The sequence below is a fragment of the Molossus molossus genome, unplaced genomic scaffold (assembly GCF_014108415.1).
Source record: "Molossus molossus isolate mMolMol1 unplaced genomic scaffold, mMolMol1.p scaffold_m16_p_10, whole genome shotgun sequence".
Lineage (NCBI taxonomy): Eukaryota > Metazoa > Chordata > Mammalia > Chiroptera > Molossidae > Molossus > Molossus molossus.
In genome coordinates, this window is record NW_023425345.1 from 70,019,019 (window position 1) to 70,040,437 (window position 21,419).

General features: G+C 36.5%; 1 protein-coding gene across 1 annotated transcript in view; it reads left to right on the forward strand.

Annotated features, from left to right (window-relative positions):
• TAFA2 (TAFA chemokine like family member 2) overlaps positions 1-14,022 on the forward strand; it is a 477,447-nt gene extending 463,425 nt beyond the window's left edge. Inside the window, exon 5 of the mRNA XM_036252400.1 lies at positions 13,862-14,022. Coding sequence (XP_036108293.1) covers positions 13,862-13,873 — 12 coding nt within the window. The 3' untranslated portion in view covers positions 13,874-14,022. The remainder of the gene's footprint in view (positions 1-13,861) is intronic.
• The last annotated feature ends 7,397 nt before the right edge of the window (positions 14,023-21,419 follow it).

The following is a 21,419-nucleotide window of genomic DNA, read 5'->3' on the forward strand; positions in this document are numbered from 1 at the left end:
TACAGTATATACTATTTAACAGAGGTTCATCAAAACTAAAAGGATAAAGAAAAGCAAAACATAAAACATAATGGAAAAGACACACTGTGCAATCACTAACCTGAAGAAAGCTTATAGCATGATATTAATACTAAAGATTTGTGGCAAAAGTTATTGCTAAGGAAGAACATTCCTAATGATAAAAGGTTTATTTCCTCAGGAAGGAACCACATGATAACTTTCTGAAGTTCTCTCTATGGCCAAGCAGTTGTAAGCACTTAACCCATATTAGTTCACTTAATGCTCATAATCACTCCTTGAGATAGGCTGATTATCTTCATTTTACACATGTTGAGGTTCAGAAACAAAGAGATTGCCCAAAGTTGCATAGCTAATTAGCAATGGATCTAGGATTAAACCCAGACAGTCTAGCCTGCAGGTCATGAGAACAAATATTTGAGTAGGAAAAGCCGAAATAGACCAAATAATTGGTGGTGTCCCCTCTGCTCCACATTTTAACCCAGTTTGCCATGGAAGGGGTAGTGCCTGTGATAGTCTCTGCTTCAGATATTAGTTTAGATTCTTCTCCATTTAGCCCTGGCCGGTTTGGATCAGCAGTTAGATTCTTCTCCATTTCTCCCTTCAGAACCCCCGAAAAACAGAGAGATGGTATGATTGAACTCACATTTCTCTTGAACTTATCTCAGGAACAGCTGACTAGTTTGAAAAGAGGACATCCCTTTAAAGCATGTTTCATAGACAGGAAAAGCTAAAAGCTATAGTGGAGGGATGAGTGGCCTTCTTATTCTAGGCTGGTTTTCTACCCTAGGGGATGTCTCCATCTAGCTTGACTGTAAGTAAATATAAGCCACACACTCAGTTATTTTTTTTTTTGCCATCAGTCAGCTGAAAACAGTTGCCAGGAAAAACTGTCGTTGCTTCATGCACACACACACCCACTACCCTCTCCTTTCCTAAAACTTTTCAGTGCTTCCCTGGAGGAATGGGAGGAACAGTGGCTTCGAGGGCTTATAAAAAGAAGTCATTATGTTCTCTCAAGTCCATTAGGCTCTACCAGTGCCAACTGCCAGGAATAAGGCTTTTGAAAGGAGGAAGGAAGAAGCCACGTGTGTTTCTGGTAACCACAACGCAGTTCCTTTCTGTGTGTAGTCAGGACAAGGATCACCTCTGCTTTTGCCTACTGTTTATCCTCAGTAAGTGAAATAGCAATAAAAATAACATTTGTTGAAGAAACAAAGAAATAGATGAACGAATGAACCTTGGTGACCTCATCTTCTACTGCCTTCCCCTCGCTTGCTTCACCGCCACCACACTGCCCTCCCCACTTTTCTTGTCTCAGGTCATTTGCACACGTTACTTATGCCGTCTGCGTGCAATGTCCTGCTATCAGCTCGAGGGCTCTCTTATCTCTTACAGGCTTTTACTGAAGACTCACTTTCTCAGTCTTCCCTGTCTATGCTAACTGAAAGTGTACATCCCTGCCTCGGAAATCCCTCTCTTCCTTTTGACTTTATTTTTTTCTTTGCATGGGCTAACATATTCTTAAATTTTACTGTTGTGTCTTTGTCTGCCCTTCTAGATGGTCAGCTGCACAAGGGCGGTGATTTTTGTTTTTTTTTTCCCCCCTCCTTACCTAGGAAAGTGCCTGACACTTCGGATGTGCCCAGTAAATATTAGTCAAAGACTGAATGAAAATAACAGATATGCAGGACCTGTTTCACCAGGTTTGAAGCCCCAAAGTGAGGATCTCAGTCTGCAGTCTGTCACCTACTGCTTATATACATCTTTGAGAAGGTTCACTTAATTTATTTTGTTTTTTTGTTAATCCTCATCGGAGGACATTTTCCCATTGGCTTTTAGACAGAGTGGAAGGGAGGGATAGGGAGAGAGAGAAACCCTGATGTGAGAGAGACATATCCATTGGCTGTCTCTTGCACAATCCTGACCATGGTCCAGATTGAACCAGCAACCAAGGCACATGCCCCTGACTGGGAATCAAACCCAAGACCCTTAAGTCCAAGGGTCAATGCTCCAACCCCTGAGACAAACTGGCCAGGGTGAGAAATTTCACTTACTTTATCAGAGCTTCAGTTTAACTGTAAGGGGATAACAGTAATTAGGAACAAGGACTAGTAACAGTAAATAGCAAACAAAGACCATCTCACAGAATAATTCTGAGGGTTACGAGAGAATACAGATGTGCACTAAGTGGTCTACTGGTGCCAGCAATTAAGATCTGAGAGGCAGAAGCAAAGGAAGGGCAGGAGAGTTCCACATTCCCGAGCAACCGAAGGATCCGCTGTCTTTGACGTTCTGGTCTAGACTAGAAAATGTAGTCTGCTGCGTTTGGCTAAGCAAAAATTAACTTCTCTTTGCCTTTAAAAATACCAGCTTCTATATTTGAAAAATAAAGTCTTGGGGCAAGGAGAGCAGTCAGGTATCCTGAACTTAAATATAGAATATATGATTAAATATAGGCACGCATGGAGATGGGGAGAGAGTGCATGAACAATATTATTTTGAGTGTGAATCAGTCATCGCAGTATTTGTTTGCTTTGTTCCATTACAAGAAATTTAATACTTCATTTGCACCACCACAGCTGATGTCAAGTGAGCATGTAAGACTTGGATGTAGGATAACTGTCACAACAGAACATTTCATGAGAAAATTTTCCTGACAGTGTTAAGCAGCAGTATGAAAATTACTCGAGAGAACTGCTCTTTAAAAAAATAAAATTAGAATAATTTCCATGTGAAATATTAACTGTAATGAATATGCCAGAATCAACCTTGATGTATCTATTTGGACATTTTCCACATCCCCAGTGGTTAGTCTAATGCCAGTGAAAGCATCACAGATTGCTATTATCTTCTTGCATTATTATTTTCATGAATTAATCTTTTTAAATCAGACCTTTTTTAAATGAGAATACATTTAAATATCCAAGGTGCAAATGTGAAGCTGATGTCACGATCCATGCATATCTATAATTTTTAAATTCTGGAACCACAGAATCAGGGGAAGAATCCTAAAATAGTTAAAAATGGAGGAACTGAGTCACTCAATCTTGGGTCACTCAATCATTTTCTTTGCTATTCATGGAGAATCCAGATAGTACCTTTTGTTTTTCTTCTTCTAAAATTAATGATCGTTTCTCCTTATATACATTCATTCATTCATTCACTTTTTCATCCATCAATCCATTGTTTCAATCTTTCATTTAATAAATATTAGACATCATTTATGTGCCTGGAATGCTGCTTAGCACTGAGGAAACAAAATATATGCTAATATTCTCTTTTTCCAATATATCATAGTATAGTGGAAGAAACAAACAGGTTCATAAACAATCATAATACGATATGACTTAAGAGAAGTATGGATAAAGCGCTGACTGGATGAATTACAAAGTCTTATGAAATACGAAGTGGAAGCATTTCTTCTGATGTTTGAAAGAAGAATACTCAGGCAAAGGCAAACTACTAGAAATGTTAAGCAGTATACTTCTCCATCTGCTCCATGTTTTTCTTAAGGGCATTAAGCTCCTCTGCATTTTCTCCACCTTCACCCTTTGTCTTCAGTGTTTCCATGGCAAACCATGACACTGACCCATTTCATGACTGTGTTGGCGCTGACAAAACTGGAAAAAATAAACACGGTGACCACACGTCAAAAGCTCTGCTCTTCTTCAGACCAGCATTTAGTTTCATATTTTCTAGCTAGGTAGGGAGAGGCCAAAGTTAGCAATGATAGGACAAAAGGTCTGTTCTTACTGCTAAAAGACTCAAATTATTTTCAAAATTGGGAAATAGCTTTTTATATTATGACATTAGGCTTTTTTTTTTTCTGCTACTAGTTTTAATTACCCTGAACCCTTGAATTTATGTGAGAAATGTTTTACTCTACTTTTGATTCATATTACCAAACCCCTCTGTTACCTGATTCTGAATTCCTAGGCACCCCTCCATGGGACTCTTGTTATTCACATGTTAGACTCCCAAATATTAAATGATTCAAATGTTTGAAATTAAAATAGTACATACTTTATATAATGTCTGAAATCTTTTGGGAAAGAGAAATTAGCAAGAAAACCTTTGAAAGCCTCTATCTATAAAACGTCATACATCACAGCTGAACAGTGTGATGCTGGATCCCGTTCTGACAGTTGATGAGGGTCACACAATTGATGAGTAGAGACAACAGAGCTGCCTTGAGATGAGCCCACCCATGGTCGCTAGACCCATACATTGTTAAATGATGTTGCTCCACTTATCAGCATTAAAGTACACACTTTGCCAAATTATAAATTACTGTAGACATGGATTTTCAAACAAGCCTATGAAAGGTTAAAATTGCAAGTATTAAAACTTTGAATTCTAATTGAAAATCACTACTTAATATTGTTTCTACAATTATTTTACCCTCTTATGTTGACATGATTGTTGTTTTCTATGTACTTTCACCCTTGATTTTAATGAACTTTTTTCTTAAGTTTGTGCAGAACGCTTCCCAAAATAGTCATGAGCAATGCTGACTAACCTTGTATCAATTTCTTGTAACACCTGTTTATTTTAGGTTCTATTTATGGGTATGTGTTTCTCTGAAATAAAATAAAAATGTTCTAGGAGTTGATAATCCTCTAGGAGAGATAGCAAACTATCCCTGTTGCGAGCTTTTATGGAGGGAAAGGAAATTACTCTCTTGCTATTGAAATGTTCCCTTTCTCCCAGGTTTTCTTCCTGTAAAAATCTGTTGATCAGTGGAGTACCTGACATGTGTTTGTTCCTTAGGCAAATGTGTAAAACTCTTCAAGTACAAATGGCGGAGTAGAAAGAGAAGGTTTCTGCTGTGCCCGATGACAGTTTTTGTATATCCACACTCAAAATATTCTGGCTCCGCCCTGGAGCGCTAGTGTGGCGAATCCGAGCGTGGGTCGGATTCTCAGGAAGGGACAGAAGTTTCGTGGAGGAGTAAAGATGCAAAACAACTCCAGAAATGAGCTCTCGTCTCGGTTTAGTTCTCACAGAGCCGCAGGTGTGTACACCATGTTACAGGATTCACTGTAACCTACGCTTACTTCTAGCTACCATAGAGGTCCAGGTGCCCCTGGTGTCCGAGGAAAGGTGAGCTCTGTGCAGCGTGAGGAATCGGAGGCAGAGACCTGCCTCTGTGGTCAGTAAAGAAAGGCACTGCATGTTCTGTATGAGAAGAAGCGGACATCATTCTTTGAACTGATATGATACCCACAACTTGAACAAATTGGCCCAAAATAGCCAATATGTCATTATTGGTGAACCTAATACTGTTTCCTACAGCGACCCTGCAGTTGACATAATGGATAATACAAAACCCTGGCTGTATTAGTGGTTCTCTGTCAGTGTTCACTCTGCCTATTAATTTGGAAATTAGCATGAAAATACTGAGCCATCAGCTTTCACTTAGTTTCCATACACCAAATGAAGATTGCGTCCCTACCGAAGGGTACATTCTTTACATTTTTCAACTGCCCCATTATTGAATCAGCTATCTTATACCAGCATCTAAGAAATTAGAAATAGCCAGAGTTAAAATTTATATTTTGATCAGCTTTTGTGACTTCTGAATTTGGCTATTAATACAGAGATACCTCGGTTCTCGAACGCCTCGAATTTCGACCAAATCGGTATTCGACCAGGAGATTCGAGAAACTTTTGTCTCGGAATCCGAACAAATATTTGGAACTCGAACTTCCGAGATGAGCCGAGTTGAGCCGAATGGCGTTCATTCGGCCCAGCGCGCCTTGCTTGCGTCAGCAGTGTGAGTGCAGAGAGAGAGTCACGCTTTGTGGAGTCACGCTTTACACTGAATTTAACCCTTAGACATACTGTACACTTTTATTTCTTGTTGAGACTTATGTTTTTCTACATATTATATACAAATTAGGCCAGTAAATAGGCATTTTCTGGGGCTTGGAACGAATTAATCCAGTTTCCATTATTTCCTATTGGGTTTCATTGCTTCGGTTCTCGAACAATTTGGTTCTCGACCGTCCTCCTGGAACGAATTATGTTCGAGAACCGAGGTATCACTGTATTTAAAAAACAAAACAAAAAAACCCCCCAAATACCCAGAGAGGAATGTATCCGGGAAAGAGAAGGAGAAAAAAGCAAAACACCCACATATTAAACGACACTGACTACATGCTTCCCTGCGCTTCTGAAATGGATTTAGTTTAGCAACTTGCAAAATGGGATTTTTTTTTTTTCAAATATCTACCACATGTGGTTAATCAACTCTCAACTTCATTTTATGGGAAAAGATAGGAATGGAGAGGAGGGAGGGTGTGCTACTTACTTCAGGCATGGTACTAGCTCTGTCTTCAAGTTCTTTTCAAAGTGACAACACCTTTATTTAGATAGGTACCTCAAAGAAACATTGTTACTAGGAACCATTTGTATTTCTAACTCAAACCAGTCAGGAGGCTAAGAGAACATGTTGCTCTCTCAGTAACCTCTAGGCCACTTCCAAGTTTCAGCCCTTCTTCTCCAAAAACTCTACTTAACTTAAATTCAGCTTTTAAGCATAATTTTTATGGCTCACTTCTGCTAGCCCTCAGATGTATTGAGGCAGAAATTCTTGAGGAGTATATACTTGAGCCAATTTTAACTTTTAAATTAAGACTTAATGACAGAAAGTGGAAAAAAAAAACTATCAATTCAAATAAGTCTTTACAAATGAGAGGTGATTCTATAAAAATGAACCACTTTCAAATCTAGCAGGTATAGTACCTTGTAATTGAATCCAAAATCTCAGCTGTCTCTAAAATTGTGTGAACTATGCTGGTATATGATATACTATCTTTAAAAGTCTATTCAGAATTCCTCAAAGCATTCATAATAATTGTCTTCCCATTTTAAGGATTTTTTGATGTTCCTGAAAGAAACCTATCTAAATACCATTATACTGTTATCTTTCAAAGTTACCTTAATTTGGTGAGGGGGTGTATGTTCGACCTGAATGAACTGAAGTATATGATGGGGGTCCAGGGAAGGAGGACAAAGAAAGTTTTAACTTTCCTTCCTGTCTCAAAGGAACTGATAAACTACAAACCTGAAATCAGGAAATGTTTTGCTACCAGTGAATGTCACCCAGAGAGGAACAGTTGATCTGCTTCCGAGTGGACGAATGTGCATGAATGGCAATGCAAACAGTCACCTGCTTTCATGAGTCGCGTAGATGAGTTCGTGGCAGGCAGACTGTACAGCTTTCAAAGTTCCAGGAAACAGTGCAGGTCCATCTGTTAGAAAGATTCATTTCCAGTCGAGGGCTTCATGTGCACAGCATAGGAAGCTGAAAGCCATTGACAGATGTTGTATTTGTGGCAAAAGCTCACTAGCTCTGCATGCTAGTATAATGAGTAGGCCTTTTAGAAAAATGAAATTTATATAGAGGTCATACCACTGGTGAACTTAGGTAATCAGGACAAAGATTTATCCTGAAAAGAATAAAATTTTTTAAAAAAATTTTTAAGTTATGCGTGTGTGTGTGTGTGTGTGTGTGTGTATTAGTCCTTTTTGAGAAAAGTCATAGTAGTTTGGGGATAGAAGGGAATTATAAGCTCACTGAGTCTGACTTGCTTGACAGATATGAACCCTGGAGATTCAGATAAAATGACATCCAAATTTCTAAAACTTATCAGAATAAGGCCTCTTCTCTCTCCCCTCAGTTATGTTTGGTGTTCTGGTTCTCTCCAGAAATGTAGAAAGATTATATGTCATTTTCTGCTTCCACACTGAGTTATACCTAAATGTAATCAGTTAGCTACTGAAATGTTCTCTGTTGTTCGAAATGACTTTCATCTCAATCACCCAAGGTTGTTCAACTTTTTAAGAATTTATAGAACAGATAACAAGGTCATTTAGAGGAAATGCTGACTCTAGCTGAAGTATTAAACAGATGGCCTTTGGTGCCCCAAAGTTAAAATAAATGATTGACCAGTTCAGCTCTAGCCTTACAAGGAAGGAAAATTAAATTGTGGTGTGAAAATGCACCAGTTTTCAGGGCTGTTGGAATCACCCCTATCACCATGAAAGTAAATTATAGGCCTCTTTTTGGTATAGGTGGTATATTTATGAAGGTGGTTCATATGTCATTGACTTATAGTGTCTCGTTTATACTTGAAAACAGTCTGGTCAGTTTGCTACTGAATGACTATCCCAGACTGACAGGTGTATTTCATTTTGTAACAGGTACTTTAACATGGGACAAGTGCATTCATATAAAGTTATGACCAACTCAATAGTAGATCTTCTCTAGCTTAAATGAGAAAACCTGCTATTGCAGATTATGTTTTAATTGCACATTTAGTATAAAAAAAGTGAAGAGCTTAATTCATATACTTGTAAAAGCTACATTAAAAAAAATACATTTGAGGTGAAGCAGCAATTATATTCCACACAAGGAAAAGTGTATTCAAATCAGCATTTAGGATTGTGAAGGTATTCTATTCTTCCTTTTACCTCGACTTGAACAAGTTGAATCTATTTATTGGAATGTTAGTTTGAAATGGTACCTACTTGTGATATTACTAAGGAACTGTGTTCAAAAGATTGGATATGCACCATACTTAAACTTGCCACCTCCCTTTGCAAATAGTACTACATGTTTCTTACCTTCCAATTGTTTAAATAATGTTCATCAGTCCAAGAATAAATGTTCCCTAATAACATAGGTATCCTGGTGAAAATTTAACTTTTCAAAAAATGAAATTGACTTGTAATGTTCATCATGCATTGTCTTGTATTATTGTGTGTATGTGATTCATTTTACAGTCATAGGCATGCAAATATTATTCAATAGTTCCTCATAAGATTTTAATGACCACACTGAGGAAGAGAATATATTATTCTGTGAATTAAGCTAATATGATGTGAGATTCATGTTGATGCTGTGAAAAGTTGGCAGTGATTTTCCTGTTTTATGTAGATTGGCAAAGTGAGCAACTGAGGCTCAAAAAACGCTCAAAGGGAAACAATATCAGAGAAACCATCAATAACAAATGAAGATATTTACCAGTCTTCATTTTGTTTTGGCATAATTATACCACATTTATTTTTTTCAGCCTAAGTAGTTAAAGGGCTGAGCTAATTTCCTAAATATGTGTCCTGAATGCAGAGTCTGACGGCAGTTGGTCCATTAGAAAGAATAAAAAAGGATGGAATTATGTGCTTGCAAAGACTAGTAACGTATGCTTAGAAATGATTAGGGGCAAAAACTAGGAATTCCATGCATTCAGATTCCTAGGGATGTGCACATACTAACAATAGCTACCACTTGCCTCATGCCTATTATGTGCCTCGAATTGTTATAAACACTTGACCTGTTAACTACTTCTCAGCTCATACACCTCTATGTCATAGATATTAATAATATAAGTTCTACTCAAGGTCATGCACTGAGTTGTCAGCAGAACTGAACTGAGCTTAGAACCACATCCTTTTTGACCACTCTCTGTATCACCTTGTCTGAAAAGACAGTCTCTCTTGCAAAGTTGTCCAAAGAGTGGTGCTTCATTCTAGATACATGACTTTTATGATTGACAAGAATATGAAAAGAAATAATTGCAAGATCAGTTACTATAAGACACAGAAAATTAACTTTAATGGAGTAAGTCAATATTTGTATTTGTAGAGAAATAAGAAGTAATGCCCCTTCCAATAGGCTTCCTGTATAGTGTCTTTTGTGTCTTTCTTTGGTAATTACTACTGCTACCACCTTGTAATATTTAAAAAGTGTTTAGCTAGACAGGCACTTTACAGGGACTATCTGATTTCATACAGTAGCAAATTTATGGGGGCCGACAATACCATTCTCATATTACACATGGGAGACTAAGGCTCAGGGAGTTTCATTTATTCAACCCCACAGTATTAGAAACTTATATATAAGGCAGAGATCTAAACTCAGGCAATTTGCCTACAGAGCTCACACTATTTGTCATTATGCCTCTCACCAGAATATGTTGTCTCCCATTGACCTAGTCAATGACAGGGGTCGGAGGGTGGGGATTATACTCCATAAATAGAATGATTTTAAAAGCTTTATAAGAGCATCTTTTACACATGGGGACAGCATAGATTATCGGTTTTCTTCCTTTTGAGCCTTTCTAGTTATCATGAAAATAGGCAAGAGGATATTTCATAATGCTCAAAATATAAAATGAGATGTTTATATTTGACCTCACTTGATTTAAAATAATATTATATATGTCATATACCTGTTTTGATTTTCTCAATTTCAATTAACAATTTTAGCATAAATGTAGTATACAATTAAAAGATTATTTTAGTATTCATTTTTGAGAAATCTAATCAGGACCCTATAATAGAGTTGTTGGACTGGGAAAGATAAACAGACGCTCTTATCTTAAAGAATTCATGCTTTTCAAAAAAATGTTAGCAGATTACTTCATCCTGGTGAATCATTACCAAGATACTTTGTGCTTGTGACTAGAAGAGCTGTAATTATTTTATTATTGTTATAATTATCATTATTGCATTTTGCATGTATTCAGTAGTCAAGCAGATTCATTTAGCAAATTGGTTGGTGTGCAGCACACACACAAATAACATTTACATAAATAAGAACAGCTGTGTAAAATATTGCCTTTGGAAAGGCAAATTTACTGAGACAGTGATTATAGCGTCTGAGCTCCAGGCATGACCATAATTGTAGGACCATTCTCTCCCTCATGCAGTATTTTATGTCTATTGCCCTCAGAACCAGAAAACAGTGCATTCATAGCAGCAAATGCCATTGCCTCTCCTGTAAAACTGGTTCTGTTACAACCTCCTGCTTTTAGTTACTGAAAACTTGCTGAAAATCCTCCTTAAAAGGTAAAACTTTTATTATTTGGCCTCTTCCAACAGATACAGCTTGAGTGAAAAGAGGGTGATGTTTAGTTTCTAAAATAAGACAATGTTTTATTTCATGTCTTAAAAATTATTTTTAAAAGAGAAAAATATTTAAGCATTGGATTGTATTAATATGGCTGAAGCAACTCTTCAGTATCAGGAAGTGCCTGTTTATAAATTAAAAGAACACCCTGGCCGGTTTGGCTCAGCGGTCGGAGCGTTGGCCTGTGGACCAGAGAGTCCTGGGTTCGGTTCCCGCTAGGGGTATGTACCAAAAAAAAAAAAAAAAAAATGACATTGGTTTTGACTCCACTGACATGCCAGGATTTAAACTTGAGTTACTTGGACTTATTTCATGAACATATAAATCAGAAAAGGGTTGTGTTTTTGTGTATTACATTTTAGACAATAATTTCATTTAAAAATGTTATTTGGATCTTACATATTAGGTGATGAAAATGGGTGATAATGTACTTATATTCAGAATCATCTATAAATTTTTAAGTCTTAGGTTTTGCCATCTCATTTGGTATAAAATCTGGAGGTGGATACATGTTTGCATTTATAGTACATTGAAAAGGGCAAGTTATTACTTAGCCTTTGTTTGAATTCCCTAAGGGTAATCCTGTACTTTGTTAGTGCGATGCATTCATTCTACTTTTAGTGGTTCTCTTGTTAAAGATTCATGCAATTGAAAAGAACTAACTCTAAGACTTTTATTTTTATAGTCTCTAAGACTTTTATTTTTATAGTACTTCAGTGGTCAAAGCGAGGTGTTTTCATAAACATAATATTTGATCCTCATAGCACCATGTGAGGTTAACAGGATCATTTGTTCCCCGCCCCACACTTTTTACATATGAAAAAACTGAGGGTCCCAGAGATTGCATGACTCGCCCAGTGTGAACAGCATCACTGCCACACTGACTGAAATCCAGAACGCTGAGCCACCTGCTCTTCTGGTCAAAATCAAATCTAAAACAATTGTCCACTTTTATCTGATATTAGAAACAACATATGCCCTATTTATTCTTCACCTCATAAAAGGTGCTAGAATACGTTTAAGATTGATAAGCAAAGAATATTTTGTAAAACTAAAGTGTGAAAAAATTGCCTTAAGTATTGCTTATTTAAATACTTCTTTTAGTCAGGTTTAAATTTTGGTTTTCTAGCAGTAATTTTAGCTGATAGAAACTTAGTGTAATAAGAATACATGCTTATGATATTCCTGATGGTATGGGTTGTATAATTATATTTATATGTGTTTGTGTGTATACTTATGTGCTTTCTCTACTGAGATGGAGAAGAAATTTGTTCCAGATATACAAGCCTTTGGTATTTGTACTATCGATTTGAATGTCTATTTTTAAAATTATTTGAAAACAAAGCTTTAAAAAAGAATAAGCTGAGAGAATCACTCCTCAGATGTATATAACGTAGCAGAATGAAGTACTTAGCTTAGCTTGGAATGAAAATGTAAGAATGCACCTATCATACCCACCAATAGATCACATAGAAACGGCTTGAAGTGACCCAAAGACACGCCACTCACTTTTGCAGCCATGGCACCATGTCCCTCCAGTGGCTCATGCTGAATCCCTGATGGGGCCAAACCATTTGATCCCTTGCAGTCTCCCTCCCCCCCACCCCCTCTGTATCACATCTTGTTTTCCTGTCATTCCAAGCACTAGTTTTAGAAATATGTTCTTATATTATGCTTCATAATTTTTTCCTACAAAGAACTTTCAGAAGAGGTAGGTGGATCTTTCTCAGCCCATAGAAACCAAAGAGGTATTAAATTAACGCTTATCAATAGAGTTTATAATGAGAAAGTTTTCGCAATCATCCAATATCTCCATTAGCAATCTAGGACATAATGTCCGTAGAAAGAGTCCCATTCCCTTCCCACGTTCTTCTTACGTGACACTCAGAATGAAGCCACTCCCAGACCTGTGTAAAATGACCACTGAGTGGCAAATTGATAATGAGCTGCTGGCCTACCTATGATCTCCCCTGCTCCTGGAATCTCCAGAGGTCACGGGGCCCTTTATGTAGGTTTGAAATCTTCCCGCCCCAGTTGCCCCTCCCAGGGTTCCTCTGTGCATGGGAACCAGAGGTTTCAGAAGCACAGGCAGAGGCAGCTTCCTGGGAATGAAGGCTGAACAAGGAGACCCAGATAAGACGGCTGTCTCCGTGCAAAAAAGACATTTTTGAATTTTACATCCTCCTATTGTGGTATAATTTGAGACTAGCTAGAGCTAGCTTTATTTTTTGTTTGTTTGTTTGTTTAATGTTTCTCTTTTTCATAGTTGACAAAAAAAAAAAAAAACACCACCAACAAAAACAAAGCAACAGCAAAATAGCCTTTTTGTAAATGTTTTATGAAAGGACAAGTAACTATGTCATTTAATGGAATAATACCAAAGTAGCCACAATCATTTTTAAGAATTCTGTTTTTGTTATCACCACTGCTAGGGAAGAACTGTTCAGCAGCTCTAAACACCATTGTGAATAATTAATTGTCCTGAAATATAACTGAGTCAAATAAGCACTCAATTTTTAAACTATTTTAAGAATGGATTTTGTGCAGCCAATTCTCAAGGGCTGAAATAATGTTTTTGTGGTCTCTAGATTATGTCCACCGAGCCTGTGCAAAGAACAGGCTCATTCTTTGACTCTGAAATGGGTAGTACACCGGGTAAGATTTTTCTGGTCACGGTTGGAGTCATTTAGATAATTCTACAAGTGGCTCTAAAGATAGTGTGAAGTGATAAAGAGAAAAAGTATGGGTGCGCTTTTTAAATAAACCTGAAACACCTGAATATGGTAGTCTTTTAAAATTCAACAATTTAATATAGCAAACAGCAGCATTTTGAATTACATATCAATTTCTAATACTAAATTGTGCTTGGAGTTTTAAGATTATAGCTATGTTATGAAATGATTATGTTTTCTTCTTCTTTTATAGGTAACCCATTAACAAAGAATAAACCACGTGATCCTCAAGGCTGATCACATTGGACATATGTATAGAGACAACTTCTGAGGTGGTGTTGAAGGAAGATTTTTATACTGCTCAGAAGGCACTCCAGACTCTTATTTCCATGGGATCGTATGGCTCGTAATCAGCATCTTCTTGAAATTAAGACTTAAAAAAAAGTCAGACATGAACTTCCATGTCGTGAAGAGTTCCTCAGATTTAAACTGTGTTCAACTTGTAAACTTACACTTGCTAAAAGAGTTTGAAGTCCCCATCTGAAGAGTTGGCATTTTGGGGGGATGTCAGAGACACTTGCCTTTTAGGCTGTTGGCTCCAAATGTGACTGCTTCTCTTGTTTCTGAAAGTCTCCCAAGTGCACTGGCCTTCTGTCATGGATGTGTTCCTGGGTCTGGTCCTGTGTTCAGTGGCTAGTGGGACTGTATATGGCTTTAGTGACATTTCCTTTGCAAACTTCTCTCTGGCATGGTGTGGACTGAGATCATTTTATTTGTATCCTAACCTTGGAGCTCTGAACGCCTACATGTTTTAACATCTTAAAGTTGCTTTTGTTAAAGGAATGGAAAAATATATCCATTGATAATAATTACTGTTGGCAAGTAATAGTTACCTGAATACATCAATTACATAAGAATGTATAGACTAGCTGACATGTTTCCCCAAGGCTAACACTACTGCAGCGCCGTCAGTCACATAGGTAGTACTTAGAACTGAATTACCATTTTCATTATATACTATTTTGTACATCTAGAGCACTCTCCCTTTTGATTTTTGTTTATTTTTTTTAAGTGGGCTGTTATCTTTTTATGTTTACTTTTTTCCTTTACAGAAATCAGCAGTGAGCAGTCAAGTATTTAGTTAGATACCCTTCAGTTTAAAAAATTGCCAGGGATGCATGCGGGTTTCTGATTTTTAGCTTGAAAATTAGTCACTTACATTTCTTCTAGTATTTTTTTTTTTTTTTTTTTACTGTCCTTCCTGTCTCATTTTTAGAAGAATGTCTCTTGCTCAATCTCAATGACTGTTTGAATGCTGTTTGTCCAGTCTGTTGATAAAATAAATTGTTCATTTTCCTTGGTCTCAAATTTATAAATATTTGCTTATAGTTGTCCCATTCAAACAATTTCTTAGGTCAGATTTTGCCCACAATTTTGTAGTCATTTTAACATTTGTGGCTTTCAGTTCTACAGGAAAGTCTTATAAATATTTAAAAGCCTTAAACATGTATGTACCTTTTTTCCTAAGTTATTACAGAATGTATAATTTTATACTACATTTATTTTGTCTCATGTATGATGTGAAGGGAGAGAAGACTGGAAATTACAAAGCTATTCTGTAATAATATTGTATAAACTTACAGTTTGAAGGAATGTAAACGGAGGGACTTCTGTCTTTTACTCATCTTAGACTAATAGGAAGATACTTCAGAAATTGTCCTATTGAAAGTTCCATTATGGTCGAGAAGGTGTGGACATCTTTTTTATTTCTAAAACTCACTGACATGGCCAATTAGGGATATGCTGGTTTCCATAATGGAGGCTGAGCATACTGAAGACCTTTGGTCTGTTAGTTGGTAACAATTTTCAAAGACTGATACATGGCCCAGAAACTTTTCTGGGCAGAACAACTAAGAGTGTTAAAATTTGCTTAAAGTTAAATTTTTAAAGTATGCTTTTGATATTGAACTAAAGTATACTGCCCTACACGTCAATGAAATGACTTCCCTCTTTTATTTAAATTATGCATAAAATTAATGAGATGACTCCATGTGGATTTTGCAATGGTTCAATACTGTATGATCTCTAAGACAGGAATAACAGTTGTACTGGAGTTTCTACATCAATTATATCATTAATTTGTTAGGAACAAAGAAGAAAACCATATTATTTTGGAAATTATGAATTTGTCCTAGGTTTGTTTGAAATTATAGATCATGCCTCTCATTTATTAAACTATGTCCTTTAAAACAACACTAAAAATTCTGTATTATATATAAGTGTAATACATGCATATCAATAGAAAAAAAATAAATGGAATTTCAAATATACTAACTAGATTATCCCCAGTAGATTAATGTTGTGACTATTCAGAAAAGGTGAATAAAATTGGGATATAAAATGGACTCTCTTTCATTAGTTACATTTGGAGAATCTGTTTTCTAGTGTTTTATTTTAAAAGCACTTCAGTTATAATCCAGGAAAACCTCTGAATTTACATGGAAACGGACATAACTTCTTCAATCTTTTTAAATAAAAATCCATGGCAAATCTTGCCATTTACACAGGTTCCAATATTTGATAGTTTAAGATTCACAAGAAGTTGTGAAAATACGCACAGAGAACTCTGTGTACCCTTTCTCTATCATTCCCCAGTGACAACATCTTATAAAACCATAGTATTGTCAACTAAGAGTTTGATATTGGTACAATGATACTATTAACTCAAATATAGACCTTATTCAGATTTCACCAGTTTTAACATACACTTTGTGTGTGTAAGTAATCTTATCCTTTTTGAGTAAATTGGAACCTATCCACTGTAGTATACCATGATGTGGATTAGAGTAGGAGAATATGCATCAATGAGTAACTGATTTGTGATAAATTTTTGAGGTTCTCTATTTTTAAAATAGTACTTTATTTTTATATACTCTTCTTGCTTTAACACATGAAAACATATGGTTTTAATACCAGACAGCTCTATTCATGATTTTAAATTTGGTATTGGTTTCAATGGGTAAGAGGAGAACTCAGAATCTGTGTCTATGGTTGAGTTTAATCCTGTTCTTTATTTGCATCGGCAAGTCCTATACTACTATACTAATGCTATACAGGTGGATTGTGATTTTTGATAATACTCTGTAGCTAACAGCACAATAGTTTAATGGAACTTAAACATTTTTAGATTATTTTATCAATTTATAAATGATACATCAATCTGAAAGCAATATATGCAAAGATATCAATTAGTATTTTTCATTATCCAACCCTTTCTCATTTGACTCACTTAAGTTGAGGGAATTAAATTGATGACAGGCAATTTGCTTAGAGAAATTAAAAAGTTGGGGAGACATATACTAAGCATCTTCTGCTTCCCTTACCTACATAGAGAACTCATAGAATGTGACTATTTTTATCAAGGTAAGAGTTGGTCTATCTGCCTTTTGTTCTTCCTGTTTTTCTTTCTCCCTCATTTTCTTTCTCTTTTGTTTTATATGCAGAATGCTTGAAAAAAGTGGAGAAAGCAGATTTCTTCTTTATTGCATTGACCTGCACTGTGAGAGACTGTAAAAAGTAGTGTAGATATTACAATTACTTAGCGTTTAACTGACCATTATTAAATTCTTACTAGGCACAAACATATTTGGATAGATTGAATTTTAGAGTTAGATGAAGTTCGGCCTTAAAAATGGCCTTTAAAATCAGTTCAATAAATATTTTTCAGTGCCCTACATGGGCACTATTGCTAGCCAATAGAAAGCAGGTACACAGACTTGTAAATATTTCATATTGGTTTTAATTTTTTTCATATCTGATTTTCTTTATTATATTGCAAATGACTAAACAGTATGCACTATGTCTTAAGTATTTTATTTTTCTGGAAGGTTCTGTTTTACACAATGGTTGAACTTTATTCTAGAAGTTACATGAGCAGGGCAATGCGTGTCCAAAGTTGTGTTTTACAGATTTTAGCGAAAAGGTGATTGAAAGTTGTAAGAGAGATTGTGAGCTTGAAGAAACATTACAAGGGACTCAAACCATCCAGGAGAGAGCTAATGTAGGGCCGAGTTTGGGCTATTACAATGAGGAGAATGTAAAACACGGGGTATCAGTCTTGGTTGCAATTTAAGTTACATGAAGATACTAAAAATTATCCATGCCCTAGTCTACCCTCTGAGAGTCTCTTAATCATCTAGGATTGGAGTCTGGGCAGAGTATTTTTTAAAGCTCTCCAGGTGATTCTAATGAGCCACTAGAATTAAGAACCACTAATTCAGGGTTTCACCAAGGTGGAAATAAAGACTTGAAAAACTCGAGTGGATAAGGGAAAGGGAGATGTGAAAGCGAGCTCCAGAAGGTTTAGTAGTAAAATAGGATAATAGAGCTGCAGTTAAATATAAGATAAAAACCTGAATGAAATGTAAACTGAGTGGCAAGTGGAGACCGGAGTTTATTTTTCAAGCGTATTGAGTTTAAAGTGCCAAGGGTACTTTCAAAAAGGTCATACGAGATAAGAAGTGAACAGTTTTTATTTGATTTGTAATGAGAGATTATTGTTGGTCTTGAAAAGAGCAGTTTCAATGGAGTGCTTATTGTAAAACTAAGATTTCAGTGGGTCGGGGAATGAAGGAGAGATTTGAAAGTGGAAAAAGCAAGGTCAACTTCTCATTCATTGGGGAGTGAAAAAGAAAAGTAGGACAGTGGTTATACAGGGCAGGCTGAATCGAAAGAGTACATTTTTTTTTTAATGTGGGAGAAATAAGAGTATGCTTATATATGTTGCAAGGGAGAGAGACCTAGGAGTGAAAAAAAAAGAGAAAGAAATTGATGAAGGCAAGGGTATCCTCATAATGTATAAGGAATAAGCAGGACCAAATCCCTAGAAAATTGAGTGGGATGGGAACAATGAAGAGGTAATTGGTATTTAGGTCCTTGGTGACCTTCAGCAGAGCCGTGCTGGTATGTAACAGACCCTGAGCAATCACTGGAGTTGATTAGGACATGGGTGAGTATCGACTTGTACCTGGCTACCGAGACTTACAAAGTTAATGATTCTAAGATCATAAAAAGATAAACAAGAGAAAAATTAAGTCTCAATATTCCTATTTATAAAATGAAAATACTTTACCTCACAGGATTATTTTGAATAATCGATGAGTTAATAGATATAAAAGTGCTTAGCATAGTATCTCATGCATAGTAAATATTTACTAAATGGTGGTTCAATTGTGAAAGATGCCACAGTTCTGTTTGCAACTATGTAAAATCATGTTGATAGAAAATAATATATATGATATAAAATAGTTTGGGTCCTGCTGGTGTATGTGTTAAATAGAAGAGGAAGATATAGAGGCATTACATTTAAATCACTTTTTTTTTTTCTTTCTAAAATTAAGTGACTACAATGTAGGTAAACTAGTAACCTTAGTGACAGGCTAACTAAAAATAATTTTTTTTTCTGACAGGAGAGGACAGAAAGGGTTATAGGATGAGTGCAAGGAGTCAGTACAGAATGAGAAAGTGATAAAGGAAGAGATGAATTAACATCCTGGAGGAAGAAGAAGTAGGTGGGGTTGGGAATATTAAGTGGAATGATTAGTGTGAGTGGAATGAAATTTCTTTTGTGAGATAAATGAACGAAGATGGGTGAAGCTAGAGAAAAATTTAAAAGCCAGGCCAAGGGAAATAATGCTAGGGGCCTAGGATGAAGAGTAAGAAGAGATCCATTAATTTATTAACAAATATTTTTGTTCTTTTATATGCCAAGAACTGTGTTAGATGCAGTGAAAAAAAAAATTAGGTGGTAAGCTTTACCTACTTTTCAAATTATATCCTTCCTGCTACTTAGCTTAAGAATCAAATAAATTCCACAAAGCACTGAGGTTGCATGGCAGCATATGAGTGAGTGAGAGAGAGAGAGAGGGAGAGAGAGAGGCGCACCTGTTTGTTGTTCCACTTATTTATGCATTCATTGGTTGATTCTTGTATGTGCCCTGACCCCTGACCGGGGATCAAACCCACAAAGTTGGTATATTGAGATGATGCTCTAACCAACTGAGCTACTCTGCCAGGAAGAAGCCTATTGTCTTGATGTGGGTGGGCCATATTAATAATTAGTAATTCAGTAAAGCCTGAGTGTTACAGAAGAACTTTAGCAAATAGTTTATATTTTATATTAAGGCTTTATATTTGATTTTTCATTTAAAATAGGAAAATGGGGTTTTCTGTTCTTGTGTTCACTCATCAAGAGATTTGTTAATGTGATGTATCAGTTACCCACTGCTGTGTAATACACAGCTCCAAAAACAGCGACACAAAACAATAATCCTCAATTATTGCTCCCCCATCTATAGGTCAGCTGGAGCGTTCTACTGGTCTTGGCTGGGCTCACACCTGTGTCTGTGGCCTGGGCAGGCAATGCCAAATTTGTCTGGACTTTCTCACATGTGTCTGGGGTATCTGGCTGAAAGCTGATCTAAGTGGGAACAACACTGGGCTACTCCTAAGTGGTATCTCGTCCTCGTGCCGAGCAGGCATGGTTTTAAGAGAATGAAGGTGGACAGGCTCGGGCTCAAACTGCACATGTTCACTTTGGCTACATTCATAAAACTAGTTAGAAAACTAGCTCATGTTCTAGGGGATGAGAAAGAGACTCCGACTCGATAAAAATTACTGCAAAGTCACATTGCAAGGTTAGATCCAAGAACAAATAAAAAATTGGGGCCAGTTTTTTCAATCACTTACCGCTAGTGACTTCATGCTAGTCTTACTACAATATAAACTTTGCTTGCTTATCTGAGTAATATTTTCAACCCCAATGTAATTTCGATACATATCAACTCTAAATTCTTCAGTGGCTCCCTGTTGTCCTCATATAAAACCTATACTCTGTATCAAACATAAATGGTGCCTGGCTGGTGTGGCTCAGTGGTTGAGTGTCGACCCATGTACCAGGAGGTCACTGGTTCAATTCCCCGTCAGAGCACATGCCCAGATTGTGGGCTAAATCTCATGGGGGGGGGGGCATGCAGGAGGAGGTCAATCGATGTTTCTATTTCTCTCTCTCTCTTCCTCTCTCTCTAAAATCAATAAAGAAAAAAAATTTTAAAACAAAGAAAACATAAATGGCATTGCACTGTCTCGCCCCTGCCTACCTCTTCATACTCCCGATGCTCATACAGTACTGCAAACCCGTGACACCCAGCTCCTATTTGTAGTTCTGAGAAAAACTCTGTGACTACAGATACTTCTTTTATCTCTGAAGCTGGACTAGCCCTCCATCTCACCCCGGCTTTTCCAATCAGCTTTCTCATCTATGTAAGTATAAATCATTAAATTCTATCGATTAATATTTCCACCATACAATTGAGATGTAATCGTAAGATTACGATTGGTAAGATAGTTTTGAAACAGTCTTCCTAGAACCAAACTGCCAAGAAGGACCTCATTTAAGATTCTCCAAAGGTTAGGTTTTACTAAATATTTAATCTTAGTTACATTTATTTTTTTCTGTTAATATTTTACTGCTGAATTGAAAACATTTTACATAGATTATTTTTAAAGTGTCATGTGAGGAAAATTATCTGTATTCTATTCTCAAGTCCTTTTTTTTTTTTTTTGGTAAAATTATATAAGGCAGAAAAAAATACCTTCAAGTTTTCCTTCATAATGCATGCCTTGACCAAGTCTGCTCTGACCCTCATCAGCAGACTTAGGTGACTTTTCTCTGTGTTCCCTGTTTTCCTTTGTGATGCTTGTTTGCTGTCTAGCTAACTCCTGCAAGTCTAGTCTTTCCCTCTCAGTAATCT